The 17,996-nt window shown below is 35.6% G+C and overlaps 1 protein-coding gene across 3 annotated transcripts in view; it reads left to right on the forward strand.

Annotated features, from left to right (window-relative positions):
- Positions 1-17,996, forward strand: part of INVS (inversin) — a 78,843-nt gene that overhangs the window by 36,264 nt on the left and 24,583 nt on the right. For 2 of the 3 annotated variants that reach the window (XM_015855084.2, XM_015855087.2), the window contains exons 5-8: positions 294-461; positions 5,968-6,148; positions 11,487-11,596; positions 14,528-14,699. In XM_015855084.2, the coding sequence (XP_015710570.2) occupies positions 294-461; positions 5,968-6,148; positions 11,487-11,596; positions 14,528-14,699 (631 nt within the window). Of the gene's footprint in view, positions 1-293; positions 462-3,230; positions 3,373-5,967; positions 6,149-11,486; positions 11,597-14,527; positions 14,700-17,996 lie in introns of all 3 variants that reach the window. The other variant, XM_085539804.1, reaches the window with a different exon arrangement.

The raw sequence follows: 17,996 nt of genomic DNA on the forward strand, positions 1-17,996 counted from the left end.
ACGTGTTTTGTTTTGTTTTGTTGTTCCATCGTGAGGGAAGTCAAAGCTGGAGCAGGTTGTCCAGAGACATAGTGAAGAGATTCTGAATCTGACTGGAAGTGTCCTGATGAAACTGTTCTAGCTGGCCCTTCTTTGAGCAGTAGAGTTGGGCTTGGTGATCTCCGGAGGTCCCTTCCAACCTCAAATATTTTTTTACGCTGTGAAAATAGAATTAAATCATATTTCAAGTTCTAACAAACTTTGATTTTCATCTTCTCTTGCCATGTTTGTAAAACGTGATTATTATGTTCCAGCAAACTGCGTTGCATTGGAGTGCCTACTACAATAACCCTGAGCACGTGAAACTCCTTATAAAACATGATTCAAATATTGGAATCCCAGATATTGAAGGAAAAATCCCACTTCACTGGGCAGCTAACAATAAGGATCCGAGTGCAATTCACACGGTGAAATGTATTCTGGTAAGAAAACCTGTTATATACCCTTTTGGGTATATATTTGCTTTTATATATATATAAAATTTATATATATATTTTATATATTACTTTGCTGTGGTAGAAATATTCATTGTTTCATTGAAATGTTTCTTTTGACTCTACTGAAAGATTAGATCATTTTCTAATACTAGAAGTCAGTAAGAAATAATCTCAGGTATTTTTGCTGCACTGAAGGATGTTTCTTCCACGTTCTCTAAGTGAATATCTTTGTTCTAAATTGTGTGTTATCTGTACTCTTCTAATCAGCTTGATATGTGTAACTGTTCCTTTTGAGAGTTTTAAAGTTCTCCTACTTAAAATCAACATATCTCATTACTCATCTCAATTGCATGGTGAATTCTCTGTTGCGTGTCTTGTCGTTGTCATTTGAATGTTTATTTTTTGTTGACTGCTTAATACCAAATTTTGTCTTTTGAGTTAGAATTCTAGGAAATAATTGATTAGTGATCAGTCAGCTATTGGTCAGTTTGTTTGAAAGACTTCACAAATATTTTTCTGTTCATATTAAATAATTCGTCCTTGATGGCATATTTTCTTTTTAGTTTCATTTCCATAGCTGACTGCTGTAATTAGTACATTATAGTCATGCCCATAGTTTGATTTCAACCTTGTTTGTTCCATGTAAATCTCTAACTTATCTAACCTGAAAAGATACAGAAGTCTCAGTTTAATTTTCTCTCAGTATAACAATCTCTCGTTGCCAGAACAAGACACATTGGTTGTAAGCTAACTATGACTTATGTGTCTGTCTGATTACATTGCAGGCTGATAAGTTACCCATGGCACGAGGAAAATATGTGGGTTCTTACCTAAATCACATTGATAATCTTTGCTGATATCCTTTACAGTAAAAATAGTTTTTGAAAATTCCCAGTGTTTTATTAACATGATTTCTGTATTACTTGTGAGTACTCAAAATATTTGTAATATCACTCTAAATTGTTACAAACAAGATTAAATCCATTTTAATTTATATATCCCAGTTTATTGTTCTGCCTCACTAGGAGAATAAATTTGCTGAAAAGTTGGTATGGGTTGAAGGATTAAAATTTAGACTTTTAAGCTTTACATGATCAAGAACATGGCTAAGTGGGCAACATTGGAGGTAGGTGGGCAGTTGGACTAGGTAATCTTAGAGGTCTTTTCCAGTCTTAATGATTCTGTGATTCTACAGGCCCCAGCCAATTACATGAGGACTCAGTCCCACACATAAACATTCACTTGCTTCTCTCCTATATGGCAGGGAGGAAATAGGAAGAAGGTTCACTAGGAAAATTCAAAAATATGTCATTTTCTAATGCTGTTTTCAAAGTCTCTGTGTAAGTAATCCAGAATCCTAACAAGTGTCAAGGTTGTTTGGTGCTTGTTTGTTTGTTTTCTCCTCTGACAGCCAAAAGGGTGTGTTCTTGTGTCCCTCTAGTCTTTTTCTGTGCATTTCTTCATGAACCAAATTGTTCATATTCCAGTGTTATGTGTGCTTATTGGTGGGCATAAGATATTACAAGTTTAAATGCAAAAGTCATTTAGCACCCAGGTTAAGCTGTAAAAGTTGGTGATAAGGAAATTTTATTACTGGGTAATCTATCTGATGATTGAATTTGTTTTTAAGTATAAATACCTTTTCTTGTTGTGTGTGGGTGCTTCTGAATGTAACCCATTCTCAGAATCTTGTTGTGTCTTATAACTTAAGTGTTTTTCTTACCTGTCTTTTTAGATACCTGCTTGGCAGTTTTAAGGCGACACGACTAAAGCAGAGCTTATAGTCTTGCTCTCCTTTCTTAGTTGCTTTTTATCGTATTATCAGTTCCAAATCTATTTCCCAAGCATTACCTTTGATTCTCTTCCTTCCCCAGGTCCTAACATACAGGTTAACTCCGTAAACTTTCAAATTCTTTCTGCATGTTGTTTCTAACACATGCATCCATACAGATAAAATTTTAATTATCTTGTGTTTTAACTTACATAATGGCGTTGCTAAATTCACCAGAAGAGTTTTGCAGTGACAGTAGTGTGAAAGATCTGCAACTCTGACAAAGTCACTGTTGCCCTTTTGTTGGGTTGGGCTTTTTAATTTTGGTCATATCCAGCACAGACTTTGTGCTTTCATTATAGAGTGCTATAAGCTACATGCTTTTGCTGTAATAGTGGTCAGATACTGATATCTACTACCACTTAACGTGCATTGGCAGCATTTGTTGCTGTTGAACAAGTTATGACAAATAGCACTGCTGTTGTTTCTGCCATGTTATCTTAAACACTGTGGAAGAATTCCATGGAAAATGATTTTTCTTTATCATTGTACTTAAAATTGTTCTATGCTGCTGTACAAAACCTCGACAAAAGTTAAGCTGCTGGTTTTATTGAGACCACGGTGTGTGATACTGAAATATGCTGTCTTGGTTTTCTGTGCTCTGCCATCTGAATGTGTCCATTTGTTGTCTCCTGTTTTTAAATCCATAAAAATAAGAATTGTCGTTCTACTTCACATTCACACAATACTTAGCCCATTGGGACTGTAAAAATAATAACAAAAAGAGCTCAACTCAGTGCTAAGTAAGAAAGTTCAGTTTACATTGGTGGCAATTAAGCACAGTTGATTGCATCTAGTATCAGAATACATGAAATACAGTGAAAATGAAACAGATTACGTTTTTAGAAATTAAACATGTAAAGTAGAGAGAAACTCTCATCTGGAGGTCCTCTCATGGTGAACTTCCTTTTCCACCTTTCCAGATTCAGCAGTGCATGGTTACATGAAAAACGTTGGGAAGATTTAAGGAGAAAAGAACAGGATATAGTTCCATTAATATGATGGAAGCAACTGCTTAGTACTCTGTCTCTGTTTTGTATCTCTTCTCTTTGTTTATTCTTCATGGTAAGAGACATGACATTTATTTATACAACCCTTTCCATTGTTGCCTGCAATTCCATTGTTCTAATTGCTATGGAAAAAAAACAAACATGTGTAGCTTCTGTTTCTTCTGTGTACTGTGCTTGAAATATTAATATAGTGTGACAGTACAGTTACAGTTTTCCAGCAAAAGCATTTGTAGTACAAAGAAACTGTACTCTTGAATGTAGGAATGAGGTTTCCTATGGAATTTTTGTTCAAGTAGCCAAAGATATGAAAACGCAAGTATTTCTAAACTATAATGTGAACTGTGACTTTATCATTAAAAGATTCCTTTTTGTTTTGAAAAAGTGACGCTATGGATCATTGGATGTGTTCTATAGAATGTCAGTCACTTTCAGCCAAGAGTTTTAGGATTTGATTATTTAGTTTGGCTTTTTGCTTTGGAAGGTTCAAAAATTAGCTTTCTAGTTTACATCAATAAATTTCAGGTAAAGAGTAGAATAATAATTATTTTTTGCCCATTTTGTTCAGATAGATTTTCTTCTAGTGCAGGTTAGATCTGGACATATCATTTGATTTTAGTGATTCTTAAAAGTGATTCTTAAATGCTGTTTCTGATTTTATAGCAGTGGGTTCTATACTCCCTCTACCGAGCTGTTTGAATAAGCAGAAGTGAAGCCTAGTGACAGCTTGCTTCTGAGCACTACTAAAGCTAGGGAACAGCATTCCACTGTAATGACTCAGAAAAATGCAATTAGAATGCATTAGAATAAATGGTATTCATGCTTTGATTACTGTATATTTTGCATATAACAACTTCGATTTTATTTTTAATTAGAGATTCATATTTATCAACTTCTGTGTTTTTAATAGATCATCTGTTATTGTGCTAGCGGCTAGATATAGTAATGAACGATAATATGTTTCAAGTAGATTAATTTTTTTGGTCTAGTAAACCATGGCTAATACTACTGATGTAAAAAATTGCATCAAATATTTTAGGTGTGTAAGACAGAGAGCATAAATATCAGTTAAATACAGTATAGACAATATATGCTGTTTCACTTTAGAAAATTAAATATTAAGAAGTCAAAATTGACATTTTCAAAGAAACTGAGTAAGATGCAAAGAATCAGGGCATTGCAGATGAGGCTCCCTCTGCAGTATTAATGTAGCCAGATGGCACTTAAGAAATATGATTAAATTTATTTTTATCTATTAAATAGAAAACATGGAATGTACAGCCTTGTAGATTAATATTATGGTAGAAATCATATCCTGACTTTCTGCTGCTTGATTTAATGTTCTCGGTGTTGAGTGTTAGTTTTCTGTGTAATGCTTAATGTATTTCGGATAATGCAAATACAGGTAATTTTACACAGTTGTGTACCTCGTAAAGTCTATAGGAAAAATTTCAACTATTTTAAAGAGAAAGGAATCAGGAACTGACATTGTTTTGTTAAGGAGCTGCTGATCACAGTCTCTCTCTTCTGTTTCATACATTACGGAATATAGTGTGGAATATTATTTTCAGGATGATCTTTTTTCTTGGTTGTCATGGGTCAAAACCCATTCTACTGTTGGAAGTCATTATAGTTTAAAAATCTCAAGTCTCTCTTCCTTTTTTTGCACAAGATTTGCATGTGACTTCAGTGAATTGTTTTGAATCATTGGAAATAGAACAGCAGGCTTAGACCCTACCATTTATTTAAGCTCTTATTTTGACATCTTTCTTCTGTTCTAGATGCTTGGTGTCCTGCATCTTGAATTTCTGTTGATTGGCTTTCTGCTTTCTCTTGAGCTACTGCTTTCTTTTCTAGAAGATGAAGTTTAGAGTTATTTTGTAGGGCTTTATCATATTCACCATTTGCAGATCTCTGTGGTGCTAAAAGGATGATCATTAGAATTTACTCTTCTGCCTGAGAAAGAAATTCATGAAGAGCAATCTGTTTAGAAAAAAAATAGAAAAGGAATCATGGTAATATAAATCTATACACCACAGGGACTTATGTGAAAGAAATTTAGCATATTTTTAATAAAATGTGATGAAAAGTGAAGCTATATCTATTAATTGCTATGTTATATGTTCAAATGTATAATCATAGTACTCTTAAAGACTTTATGTTCAAAATTAAGCTCAGGACAAGTAGTTATGTTTGTTGGAAGTACTCTCTCATCCTGTCAGCTTGACATTTCTGGTGGAAATACTGATAGTCATGTGGTTTTAAAATGCTAGGAAAAGTAATATAATGAAAGCTATAAGACCAATTTGTGCCAATATGAGTGTCATAGGAGAAGAGTATGTTGAGATACATGTTGTGTTTAATTTAGAAAATCAAGTAAAGAAGATGTAGTTATTTTCACAGTAGCATGAGACAGTCTTTTCAGGATCTATGTAAAGAGTCACTTGCATTACAAGATGACAAAACATAGTTTATAAAGCTATAGCTTTATTATATATATATATATATATATATATGTATATATATATAATATATTCTACTGAACAAGGACACCTTATCTCTGTGAGACTCCAGATATACCTGAGAAGAGCGTACAGTATTTCTCTTTGCCTTGAGTACTTCTTTAATTTTGTATTTTTATGTTTTCTTAAAGGAAGCTGCACCTACAGAATCTCTGCTTAACTGGCAAGACTACGAAGGACGAACTCCCCTTCATTTTGCTGTTGCTGATGGGAATGTGGCAGTTGTTGATGTCCTGACCTCCTATGAAGGCTGCAATGTGACATCGTATGACAACTTGTTTCGAACTCCTCTTCACTGGGCAGCCTTACTTGGTAAACTGGACAATGCCAAAATCATTTAATAGATCATGGGCTGCAGTACTTAATCTCTGTATCTGTCTTTTATTTAATTCCAGCATTGCATTATAATCTCTTAGAACAATAATAGTCAGTTTCTGCTATACAAGTATTAGAATTTTGCGTGTAGAGTGTTATTTCAGCCTTAGGTTCTCCAAAGAAACCGTAAAATATCAGCAGGCAATATATGCTCATGATTTAAGAGCAACTAGAGTGCATGAGATGTTCTTGCATGTAGCTTTGTTCATAGGCTTTAAAAAAGAAGTTTCTCTGGAAACTAGTACTGAATAAAACTGCTGCTCTAGAGCAGCAGTCTCCAAAGAGGAATATGTGCCCAAGACAATGTATTGAAATGTATGAAGAAAGTAGCCAAACTTGCATTTATTTTTTTTTATCTTAAAAAAGAAAGAAATTACACTACACTGTCTTCATGTCAAGACAGTCATGCACAATTCAAAAGGTGCTCTGAGGGAAGTGTTACTGTTCCACAATGCAGAGAGACTGACTGTCATATCCTTACTCATTCATTTGCTTTCAGCACATTGCGATGTATTGTGGTTTCTTTGTACCTGGTGAAGTTGGTTTACAGGTTATATTATTTAATTTTTACTGATCAACCACTCCCAATCAGACAAGTGATTTTAAAAAAAAGTCTTGGAAAGTAACTGCAGATCGAAGATAGTGCTGGTATTGTCAGTACAAGCAAACAAGAAGAACATGGCAGAGCTGATGTATCTCCTGCTGCTTGTACTCTGTATCAGCCACATTCTAAGGAAAAACGATAGTCATATGTGACGAGAATTTGACCCCAAAACTTAGAAATAAAAATTAAGACTATTTAAAGTATGGATTGACATCCGTTATTGTTTACCATGATCCTTCCCTTAATCCCTCAAGAAATTAGCTAATAGTCACCGGAAACAATGGTGATTAACAAGACATTTGAATGCTAAGCAAGAAGAACTTGAAAATAAACCTCTACAATTTTTTCAACAGTGTTTCAAGTCATACAATAATCCAGTGCTTTACAAAATTTCACTAAACAAGAAAAACACAAAGAATTGGGGAAGCATTCATTCTGCCTGCTATGGTAAAAATGGGTGAAATAAGGCTTGGAAAACAGTATGGCATCAAACTGGAGTGCATTCCTTTGTCAGCAAATACTGTTGTAGAAAACATTGCTGAGGATTTGAAGAAACTGATATTAGAGCAAAGTACACAGTGTGGGAGGCTTGCAGTACAGTTGAATGAAATTACAGATGTTTCTAACTGTCTCAGCTTATGGTATTTGCTAGATTTTGTTTCGGTAATGAAATTGACAGGGAACTACTGTTTTTGTGAGCCACTAGAGGGAAGATGTACTGGAGAAGATGCATTTTCAACAGTAAATGATTTGATAAAAGCAGTGCTTATGGGAAAACTGTGTAATCACCTATAGTGTGGCTTCTTTGACTAGAATAAAAGTAGATTTCAGGGGATAGTTTTACAGCTAGTATCATACATTGTCATGGTTGACATGCATGAAATTCATTCACCGTATCATTCATATACATGCTATAGTGGTGAAGAATTAGGAGTCTGAAAGGCACAAAGTACTGCAGAGTGAATCATCCATGAATTTAATTTTGTAAAAACAAGACCTCTAAATAGTAGAATGCTCTAAAATGCCTTCTGATGAGGTGGGAAATGAAGTTATTTTGATTTTCTCCTTACAGAGTGCTTAAAAGGCTTCTAGAACTATGATATGTCAATAGGAGTAACCCATTTCTTGAGCCTATTGACTTATCATTCTGACTTACCATACCAGCCTCTTCTCCTTCAGCGAAATATTAAAAATCTTGAGTGGTAAAAAAAGAAAAAATCAGTGGATAATCTCATCTGTTTCTGCAGAAATTCTAGGGTTAAAATTAAAAACTACAGGATCTGCTGATTCTTGCTGAGACTGCGTGCTCATTCCCATCACTAACTCCTCCATTCTAGAGGTTGTGTTTTCTCTCGTTGCATTACATTTCAGTTGTTCAAAGACAATTTTTTTGGTTGCGCAATATACTAAGGAATTGGAAGAGTGCGATTGAAGACCTTAGGAGAGAAAGATACATAGTTTATCTATAAACAGGCTATAGTAAAGGGAGAAATATTGGTGTTTCGTATTATTTTAGAAAAAAATGAGTTGGAAGAGATGTCAGAACATCGAATCCAACAGTCTGCCATAGGAATTGTAAACAATGAAGTCAGACCAGATTGCTCAGGACTTTATGCAGGGCAAGTACTGAAAACCTTTGATGACAGAGATTGCAAGACCCTACTTCTCCTTACCATTCACTGGGGCTGACTGATGTTCGGCTTCTTCACCAGGACCCCCAGATCCATTTCTGCCAAGGTCCTTTTAATCTCACTGCTCCCCAGACTTGTATCACTGGCTGCATTATTATGTTTCTTCAATATTGTGCTGCTACTGTTACGGAAAACAGATGAAAGGATCCAGTTTGACTTCACAGGAAATCCTGCTCAATTCTCAATACTAGTGTGTTCTTTAAAAGATACTGGATGCAGTGACTTTCTTGAGAAAGTAAAGGAAGCGTTACTACAGAGGCAAAGAATAATTGCAGATATTACCTCTAGCTCTTCCCCAAAACACCTGATTAGTTATTTTTTTCCCGTTTTGGTCAATTGCTGGTTTACCACATAAAGTTTTTTTTTTTCCTGTTTGGATTACTAGCCTCAGAGTTGGGTATTCTGTAAACTGCAACACTGCATATGTGAATTCTGTGCTGTTTGGTTTCACAGTTTACAAGATCATATGTTTGTAAAACAGCTAAAAATAGATACAAATAAATACTAATGAAAATGAAATGCATAAAAAGACAGGCACAAAAATAATACAAGTTGAAAAACTGACTTCCTAGTTTCCATTCTCCTCAGTAGAAGAAAAAAAACCAGATTGTCTGCTTTATAAAAAGAAAGAATCCAAGCACTCTCACTCATCTTAACAAACTTCTCCCCATTACCCTTTGGGATGCAACAGACAAAGAATGTCAATAAAAGAATCAAATTGTTCACTGGAGCAAGTTACTTTGCAACTTCAGCGACAATATATATGTAGTTTGATTCTGGTTTTGGTTTATTGTTTTATTGCTTTTTTTTTTTTTTTTTTTTTTTTGCTTTTTTAAAAGGATGTTCTCAAATTTGCATTTGGATTCAAGTTGATATATTGAATTTTTACAGGGAAATTGTGAAACATTGTAAGTGTCCTTGGATCGGTCTCCCAAAGAAACAATCATTATTACTTGTTTCTGTCCAAGAAGCGAAATTTATTGTGTTTTGAAATTGATTGCATTTGAGAGGTTTTGTCTGTTGGAAAAACAGATTGTCTAATCAATGTGGAATAAAGGGGTAGGATGTGCCAAGACCACCAGGGTACTTTGTGAACTTCAGGAGGTCTCTAGGTGGCGTATGTCCATGGAGAATTTCTTACTGATAAATCTTGATCGGTTTTTAGCACTCTTTTAGAGGTGGCTACAGAATGTCTAGTATAGACTTCAAAGAGTCTAGGATGTTATTAATTGGTCTTCATAATAGGGCTTACTATATAGTGCAGAGACATAGCCAAAACAGATGCTGTATTGAAGGTGGTGGGTAGCTCATGGCTGGTTCACATGGCTTTGTTGCTCCTGTTACTTTTTATTTTGTCAGGGTACATGAAAGTGTCAGCCAAGTTACAGCTCTTCTAAATAAACATATTACAGCAATGATAGTTCTTGACTTCAAGTATCGAGTTCTGATGTTTATCCAGACTGTATGAGTTTGTTTACTATCGCACCAAGCACAATTTGTTGTTTTTTTTTTCAGTTCCCACAAGTCTTTCTTCTTACAGTTAATTTAGGCAGGCCTCTTGTACTGATTACAGAGTTCAACTGCCCTTTTTCTATTTGTGTCCTATAAGTTCACACGACTTCTTTTCTCATTCAGTAGTACTCTTGTGGTTTTCCTGCTGAGAATCCATTCAGAACCAACTTCTTTCAGTGTTCCTGTTTCATTTCAGTTTTTAGATGGGAAAAATGTAACAATATATTTCTTTTTAGTTTTTCTGGTAGGAAGAGATAATGCTTCCACTCTTGTCTTAATTACTCGGTGGAAGAGCTTTTCTGTACACCCTAATGCATCTTTTGGATAAATTTAAGTTCCCAAATAGCTTTTCAGCCTTTTTCACTGAGGTTGATCACTTTCTCCCATTTCTTCTACTTCTGTACACATATAGTCTGAAAATGGTATTCCACAAAAGAAGGCTTACATGTTAGATTTTTAAATGCTACATATTGCATTTGTTCCATGACTACATTCTCTTATTGTCAGTGTTCTCATTAAATATCTTGCTGCTAGTAGAAAGATTTACCTTTTTCCTTTATGTCAATTGTGGGTAAGTAACAACCCGTAGAACAGTCTGTTTTGCTCTCACACAAGACACTGTCAGAGTATTTTTATGTGATTTATGCCTTGTAGTATTGTGTTTAAAATAGTAAATTATTAAGATATTCTCTGAATGGAATATGTGTCTAAAAGAGCATATAAGAAAGGATCCATTGATTTTTATGTTCATATACTCTGTTGTCTTGCTTTTTTTCTGTCTGTGAAGTGGATATAAAATTCACTCTGCTCACCAAATTTTTGCTGTTTTAACCTATGGACATTCAAATCTGTCTTAATGGAAGGAGTTGTGTGTCAGTTTGTTGTTTATTGCAGATGTGGCAGCTAGCAGCAGACTATGCTACAGATTCTGCTAATCACCTTCACTTGAAATTTTGTTGGAATAAAGCCTGAATTAGGAATCCACACTTGGATTCAGATTGCATTCGAGTCAGATAGTATCAGTCTTTACTGACTGTTCTATTTCTGACTGGTCTGTCATTTAGACACAGCATCTTAGCTGAGTTATCTGAACTTTCTCTGGGTTTATTCACCTCATTCAGTATAATCTTAATATTGCAGATTTCTGTCCAGCTACTGCAGGTTTCTTTGTTTAAGGAAGTGCTCTTACGCTTTCCTTTAAAGGAAGAACAAAATATTTGTCACATGTTTATGTCATTCTGATTTACAGATGCTCCTCAGAAACGAGGATACAAAAGGTGGCACTGTTGGGAAGAAGGTGCATGCCATGCTTAATAATTCAAATATCTAGATATATGATTCTCTCTTAGTTTTTAGACCATTGCAGCTACAATACAAACATTGTTTATTGAAGTCTATTCATTTTCTATTTTTTAATAGAGAAGTGTTTATGATTTGATAAACTCATATCACTTTTGCATTTTCTCAGGTCATGCTCAGATTGTCCATCTCTTATTAGAAAGAAACAAGTTTGGCACTATCCCATCTGATAGCCAAGGTGCAACACCTCTGCATTATGCTGCACAGAGCAACTTTGCTGTAAGTATCACACACCCTAAATGGAAAGTAAATGTATCTTGCTGAAATGTCTACAGAGTAATAAAGTGAGTTGGTTTTTGAAAAGTCATATAAACAGGGTCAGCACAAGTTTAACTCAGTTTTCCTAGTAATGTGGTATAAATGTAGCTACTTTCAAATTATTATGTATAAATTTTGAAAGTAAATTGCTTTACAAAGACATTTTGCATATTTTTGCATCAGAGCACGCAATAACCACTTATGTACTTTAATGGAATGGGAAAAGCACCTACTATTTTACAGTGCTTTTTAAGATTGTTCTTAGCAAAATCCAGACAGCCAAATTCTCATATATTTTGTAGAAAGTGTAGTTTTTGTCCAAAGCCTAAGCCATTCTATGATGTGGTAAAGTCAAAAAAGATAGGAGTTTTAACAATTTCTGGCTGTAGGTATTGTAGTGTAGTTCTCAGCCACTGGAACTTAAGACGACTTCTTTTGTGCTTCTTTTGTACTCTGTTTTCGTAGTAGAATTATGCTGTGCATAGTTTGAGTTTTCTTCAGTTGTATTATTCACATTTTCCCGCTACAAGAAGGATTATCTGGTGCCTAATTAATGTGCTTATGTAGTAATGCAGCTTATATTGTACCATTTTTTTTTAACAGGGGTATTAATTGGGATCTTTCTTGCCTTCTGACCTGCTAAATTTCAGAAAATTTTAGCATCTTGGAGAATCATTCCTTTTATGGTTATTACTGGGTACTACTTCAAAAGGCAACTGACCAATGTGTATTGATAGCACAGCTGTCAGGCCTCTGTTTCCTTGTGAAACTGAGATACCTTTTGTTTTTTTATTTATATTTCTTTGAGGATGGTCTTAGTAAAAACCTTGAGTTATTTGTTTTAAATTCAGACTCTCATTGGAGCACATCTGTTGTGTGTAGCTTGTGCATTTTTACAGAATGCTTTATTGAGCTGATTATTGTCCATTATTACAGTGTGGTATGTATAATTTGTGTCAGACTCACATGCCTGAAATATTTATCTTGTGAAGGCTTTTCTTTCAAGTCTGAGTCAGACTCAAACTGGGAGTGATCTGTGGAAAAGATAGCGGTAATCCAGTGATTATCCTCTTATGCTTTTATCTTTTCTGTATTGGTACATTCTTTATCAAATAATTTTTCATACTGGCTTTCTTTTTCTGGGCTTGATTTAGTTGTATAAAACATTTTCATTATGTTACTCCCTTTTGATCGCATCAGCCAGACAAAGTATGACATCTTTAGGTTTTAGGGGGAAGCAAAGTAGGTGATGGAATTAGATATTCTTTTGTAATCTTGTGTACTTACAATGAATTCAGTGTTTTGCATCTTAGATGAAGAACAAAATGGGAGAGTCTCACTCCAAGTCTACAGGCCTCTTTAAGCTGATGATGTGATCCCAGAGCTGTTGCTTATGCATACCTATATGCTTATGCCTGGAGCTTCTCTCTCTCTCTCTCTTTTTTTAAACCGCTGAGTTTTTTTCTGAGCACCAGTATTTGCTGTATTTTTTCTATTAGATAAAAATTCAAGACTAGCTCCCACCACTGCTTTCCTTATACAAAGCCAAACAATTGAAGGGAAACTCATCCCTATTTGTTTTGGCGATAGCATCCATATGTTTATGGCTTCAGAGGCACATTATTGTTCTGCTCAGACTTCCCAAGATGTGGTTTGTTTCTCAGTTTAAATGAGATGTGTCATTGTCCATATAAAGAAGATTTGATCTTTTTTGTTTCTTGTAAATACTTCGGTAGCTCTCACTTTTACTGAACTTAATACATAAAAAAAAGCCTATAAACTGTGCTGTTTTATGTGGGATGTTTACGGGGATGAAATCATAAATAATAATTAATAATAATAATTAAAAAAATAAAGAAATCGACTGGTCAGTTGGGCATAAATGATTCTTGAGTAAATGTTTCAGCCAAGTCTTTATTATAGACAAAGATTCTTATCCTACCAGAGCTCTTTTGAGATCACATGAGGGAAAGGTTGAAGTAGCGCTAATGCTAAAATACAAAAGAATAAAATAATAAAACTCACTTTCAGTTTTTATTAGTTAGCTTATCTGTGACTATTAATAGATGCGTACCAGCTGTTACATATACAACATTTATGAGCCATTAGATAAGAAGAACCTTTCCTTCGTTTTTCTTGCAGCAGTGACTTCCTTCTTCTCTTTCTTATACAGTGAGGCTTATTAAGAAGTTATCGGTAGGTTGAGTGGACTTGTTTGCTGGGAGCTTAACACAAACATGACATTTGAAGATATAACTCTTTAAATCAAGCTCTTTAAATTAAAGACTTCAGCTGTGATAATTATAGTAGAAAGTGTAGACTCAAGTGTAAAGAATTTATTTATTTACTTACTTTCAGTGGTTCAGTAATTATTAGCATGATGATATATTTAAATACTAAGAAATGTATTTGTTTCTTTTAAAGTTTTGTTTTCTTGGGCTTTATTGAATGATTAATTTAGGCAAACTGTAATGTTTAATATGTAGTCATATTCAGATTTAAATTTAAAAATAGAAGTATTGTGAAGAAAAAATATTTTAGCATCATGGTATTATTACAGTAATATCTTGATAAGCCAATAATTTTTTCCCATTTCCCACTGCTTTCTTCACAGCAACAGCAGTGTCCTTCATTTCCTTGTGATGAACACGTGATACTTGACACTAAAAAGAGTAAGAGATATATGATAGTAGTTGAGGATGTGGCTATTAATGCTGAAGAGAAAAAGGGCATAGCAGAAAATACAGTCCTCCTGTTGGACAGATACTCTGTATAAACATAAAAAGAAAAATGAAAGCTTTGATTTGTTTCAGAGACAGCCAGATGAGACAAAATAGTTTCTTGTCGTCACAGATTTCTTTCAGCATTAATTCCAATAGTATGTCTTTTCAGGAAACAGTTGAAGTATTTTTGAAGCATCCTTCTGTAAAAGATGACTCAGATCTTGAGGGAAGAACGTCCTTCATGTGGGCAGCTGGGAAAGGCAGTGACAACGTCATTAGGACTATGCTGGATTTGAAACTGGATATTGATATCAATATGACAGACAAATATGCTGGGACAGGTAAGATACTTTTAAATTGAGCCACTGAATGTTCCCAGTTAGTTTCAATTTTCACCAAATAAAACACACTGTTGGCTTCTATGTTAATCTTTTCCTAGAGATTTTGCAGTGATGGTATATTCCAAACAAGAAAAAAAGATGTTTAACAGTTTTTCACTTTTCAGATAACACTTACGGCTTCTATTGTAATTTGAATTATATAAAATGGCAAATAAGTGCAATGTCAAAGTTCTGTGGTTCAGCATTTGGAAAATAGCAAGTATGACTATCACTTGCAATTTGCAGTTTCCACTTCCTTTAGTTATAAAGGTGTTTACATTGTTAGTTTCAATTCCTTTAAAATTCTGTTTACAAATCTAAGTTCTTTCCTTATAAATGAACACACCTCCAATTAGTCTTTTTGCATTATGACAGCTTTGTAAGTTGTGAGTTAAAAGGAAAAAATACCGTGACAAACAAAATGTCTGAGATCTCAGTCTGTCTGATGACTCTATGAGCTACATACTCAACTATTTTAGTGTTGTTTCTTCTTTTATTAGAGTCACTTGTACTTGTTCCTTATAAATACCTTTCAGTATTTCAGATCTTAAATACAGTAATGTTGTAGGCACTGTGCAGACCTCTTTATAAAGGAGCTTGCTCTTTGCAAACAGTACTCAGAGACTGTTTCTGAAATTATTCAGGTGTGGATTTCATGGTTGAATAATTCAGGCAGCTACACCTTTCATAGCTGTAATGCCTAATCACTTTCTAATCCTGAGCTTGTTGTGGGACTTCAAGGCAGTTAATGGATGTTCCATTTACTTGAAGCTGCCATTGTGTAGAGCACACTAACAGTCCTGAAGTTCAGAGCTGTGCTGTTCTTCACTTTCTATCAAGCAGTCTGAATTTTACCCCTATGCAAATGTGTGCGGCAGGGTGAGCTTTATTATAGTGAGCTGTAAACTTCAAAGGAAGCCCACCAGTAAATCACTTTCTAATTGAAGACCTGATTTTTTTTTCTGAAGATTCGTAATCCTTCCCAGGTTTTGGGGGAAGAGTAGTATTGTATTCTAACAGGAAACCATGGGGTAATAGAAAACAGTGTACATGGCTGTGCCCAGGCTGCAGTTGCTGAGGAGAGTTCAAGTTTGTGTTTTGCTGACTTTTGTGCTGAACTCAGTTAAGCTCAGTCATATTGTTGCATTAACGTAGCTTTTTGCATTTACTTAAAAAGAGCAAGCTCTCCGTTCAGCTCAAGACTCTGCTTATTGTGTAGGAGAATGACACCAAGGGAAAGGAATTTCCCTGTTCGCAGAGATCAGCGCTGCAGGAGCATTACAGGGGCAGCTTTATAGCTCTGCCGTCACTGCATACAATGGTGAGGGCTCTGTCTGTCGGAGGAACAAAGGTCCCATTGTGAGCAGCTGGCCAGGGAATCTCTTCAGTCACCGTGACTCCATCACAGAAAATTTGGCTTACAAGAAAATACTGAGCACAAAGTGCGAAACAAGATGCCTGCGTCAGAATGAGTGATAGAGGGGAAGAAGCAGCCAAGCTGACACAGCAGCTCTTTTTCTCTTGCATTGTTATACACACCCCATGTGTCATCGGATTGAGTGGTTTACTGCCTTTGCTTTCATAAGAAATGCAGTACAAAAACCAGAACCTAAAGTTTACAGTGAGGTCAGAACACGAAGACTAGGCCCGTCCAAATACATAAAGCTGCAGGGACCTCGTTCTTGTCAAATTTCTACTTATAGCCTCCCACTTCCATAGCTAGTGCAGATCTTGCTGCTTACAGATATTTTTCACAAGTATGATAAATATCCATATGAGAGTTTTTTTCCCCTTGATATCAGCAACAGATGAACATAAGGATCATTGTGAAAGCAGGATTTCAGTTCTTAAGGCAGTGCTGGTCATATTGCCTCAGGCCACAGCCCCGTTTCTTGTGGGAAGTTCCTCATTTGTATCACAACTCCAGTCACTAGTGTTGAGAATCAAACTTAAAAGGCTTTGATGTATGAACAACCTGCATCTTTTACTAGCATCTGTGCGGCAGATCACGCTGGGCCACTGTTTCATAAGCTGTATGAAATGGTGTTAGTGGCAAACAGTGTCAGGCAACTACTGCAAGCCTGGCAGTTTGACTCTCTGGATATTGTTCAAGAAGTAATTCCTTCTAGTGTCTTCTAGTAAATCCTTTCTAGTGGCCTTTGTGGTATGCCTTTCTGTGCAGTGCCTCTGCTGGATCCTGACTGTGCCTGTGTAACTTGAAGCAGTTACAGGGATGCAGGTATTGTGTACAGCCCCTCATCTTGCTCATTTGATAAGACTGAATAATGACCAAATTGGAGTGTTTGTGAAATTTCATGGGAGAGTAAAAACGCACTGCACAAAATCATAGAATCATAGAAAGGTTTGGGTTGGATGGGACCTTTAAGATCATCTAGTTCCAACCCCCTGCTACAAAATAGTTATGACTTGCACATTTTTGTGTTTTTATTCTCCATACATTGTACGTGTTAATCTCTGAAGCAGTTTAGATGTAAGGTGGTGCACCTCTGAGAACATAGATTATTTTATTCAATTGCTGGCTGTGGGAAATAATCCAAAGCATTCTGAAATCCAATTGTAAGCAAAAGAAATGAGGTCCTCGATTTGTCTGAAATCTCATTGCTGCATGTAGTTTGTGTTTCCTTCAGAAAGAACCCTGAGCTGGTTATACTGGCATTTCTGCATTCTCTTCAACCACAGGCAGCAGTGCCAGCAGTTATTATCAGTTAGTAACTTCAGTCCTCAGACATCATGTCTTTACCTCTGTAGTCTTACTGTGCTAAAAAGAGCTCTGTGTTATTTGTCGGTTTAAGTTTAGTAACGTGTGCATGCATTTAGAGATGAGAAGACAAAAAGAGTAGGATTCTGCAAAACCAACTTGCACAGTTTGTATTCAATGGAACTTCACATGCTGTCGGGTGAAAGGAAATGTGGTATGTTTAAGTGCCTTCCAGTACTTAAAGGGATCCTATAAGCAGGAGGGAAGTCAACTTTTTACATGAGTAGATATTGATAGGACGAGGGAGAATGGTTTTAAACACAAAGACAGGAGATTTAGATTAGATGTTCAGGAGAAATTTTTTAAGCTACAGGGTAGTGAGATACTGGCACAGGCTGCCTGGAGAAGCTGTAGTTCCCCATTCTTGGAGGTGTTCAAGTGCAGATTGGATGGAGCCCTGGGAAGCCTCATCTGGTGCCTGATGTAGTGGCTGGCAACCCTGCCTGTGGGAGGGGGTTTGGAACTAGATGATCTTTGAG

Source organism: Coturnix japonica, chromosome 2 (genome assembly GCF_054131305.1).
Source record: "Coturnix japonica strain WE chromosome 2, WE-NBRP24, whole genome shotgun sequence".
In the NCBI taxonomy this organism is placed as follows: Eukaryota; Metazoa; Chordata; class Aves; order Galliformes; family Phasianidae; genus Coturnix; species Coturnix japonica.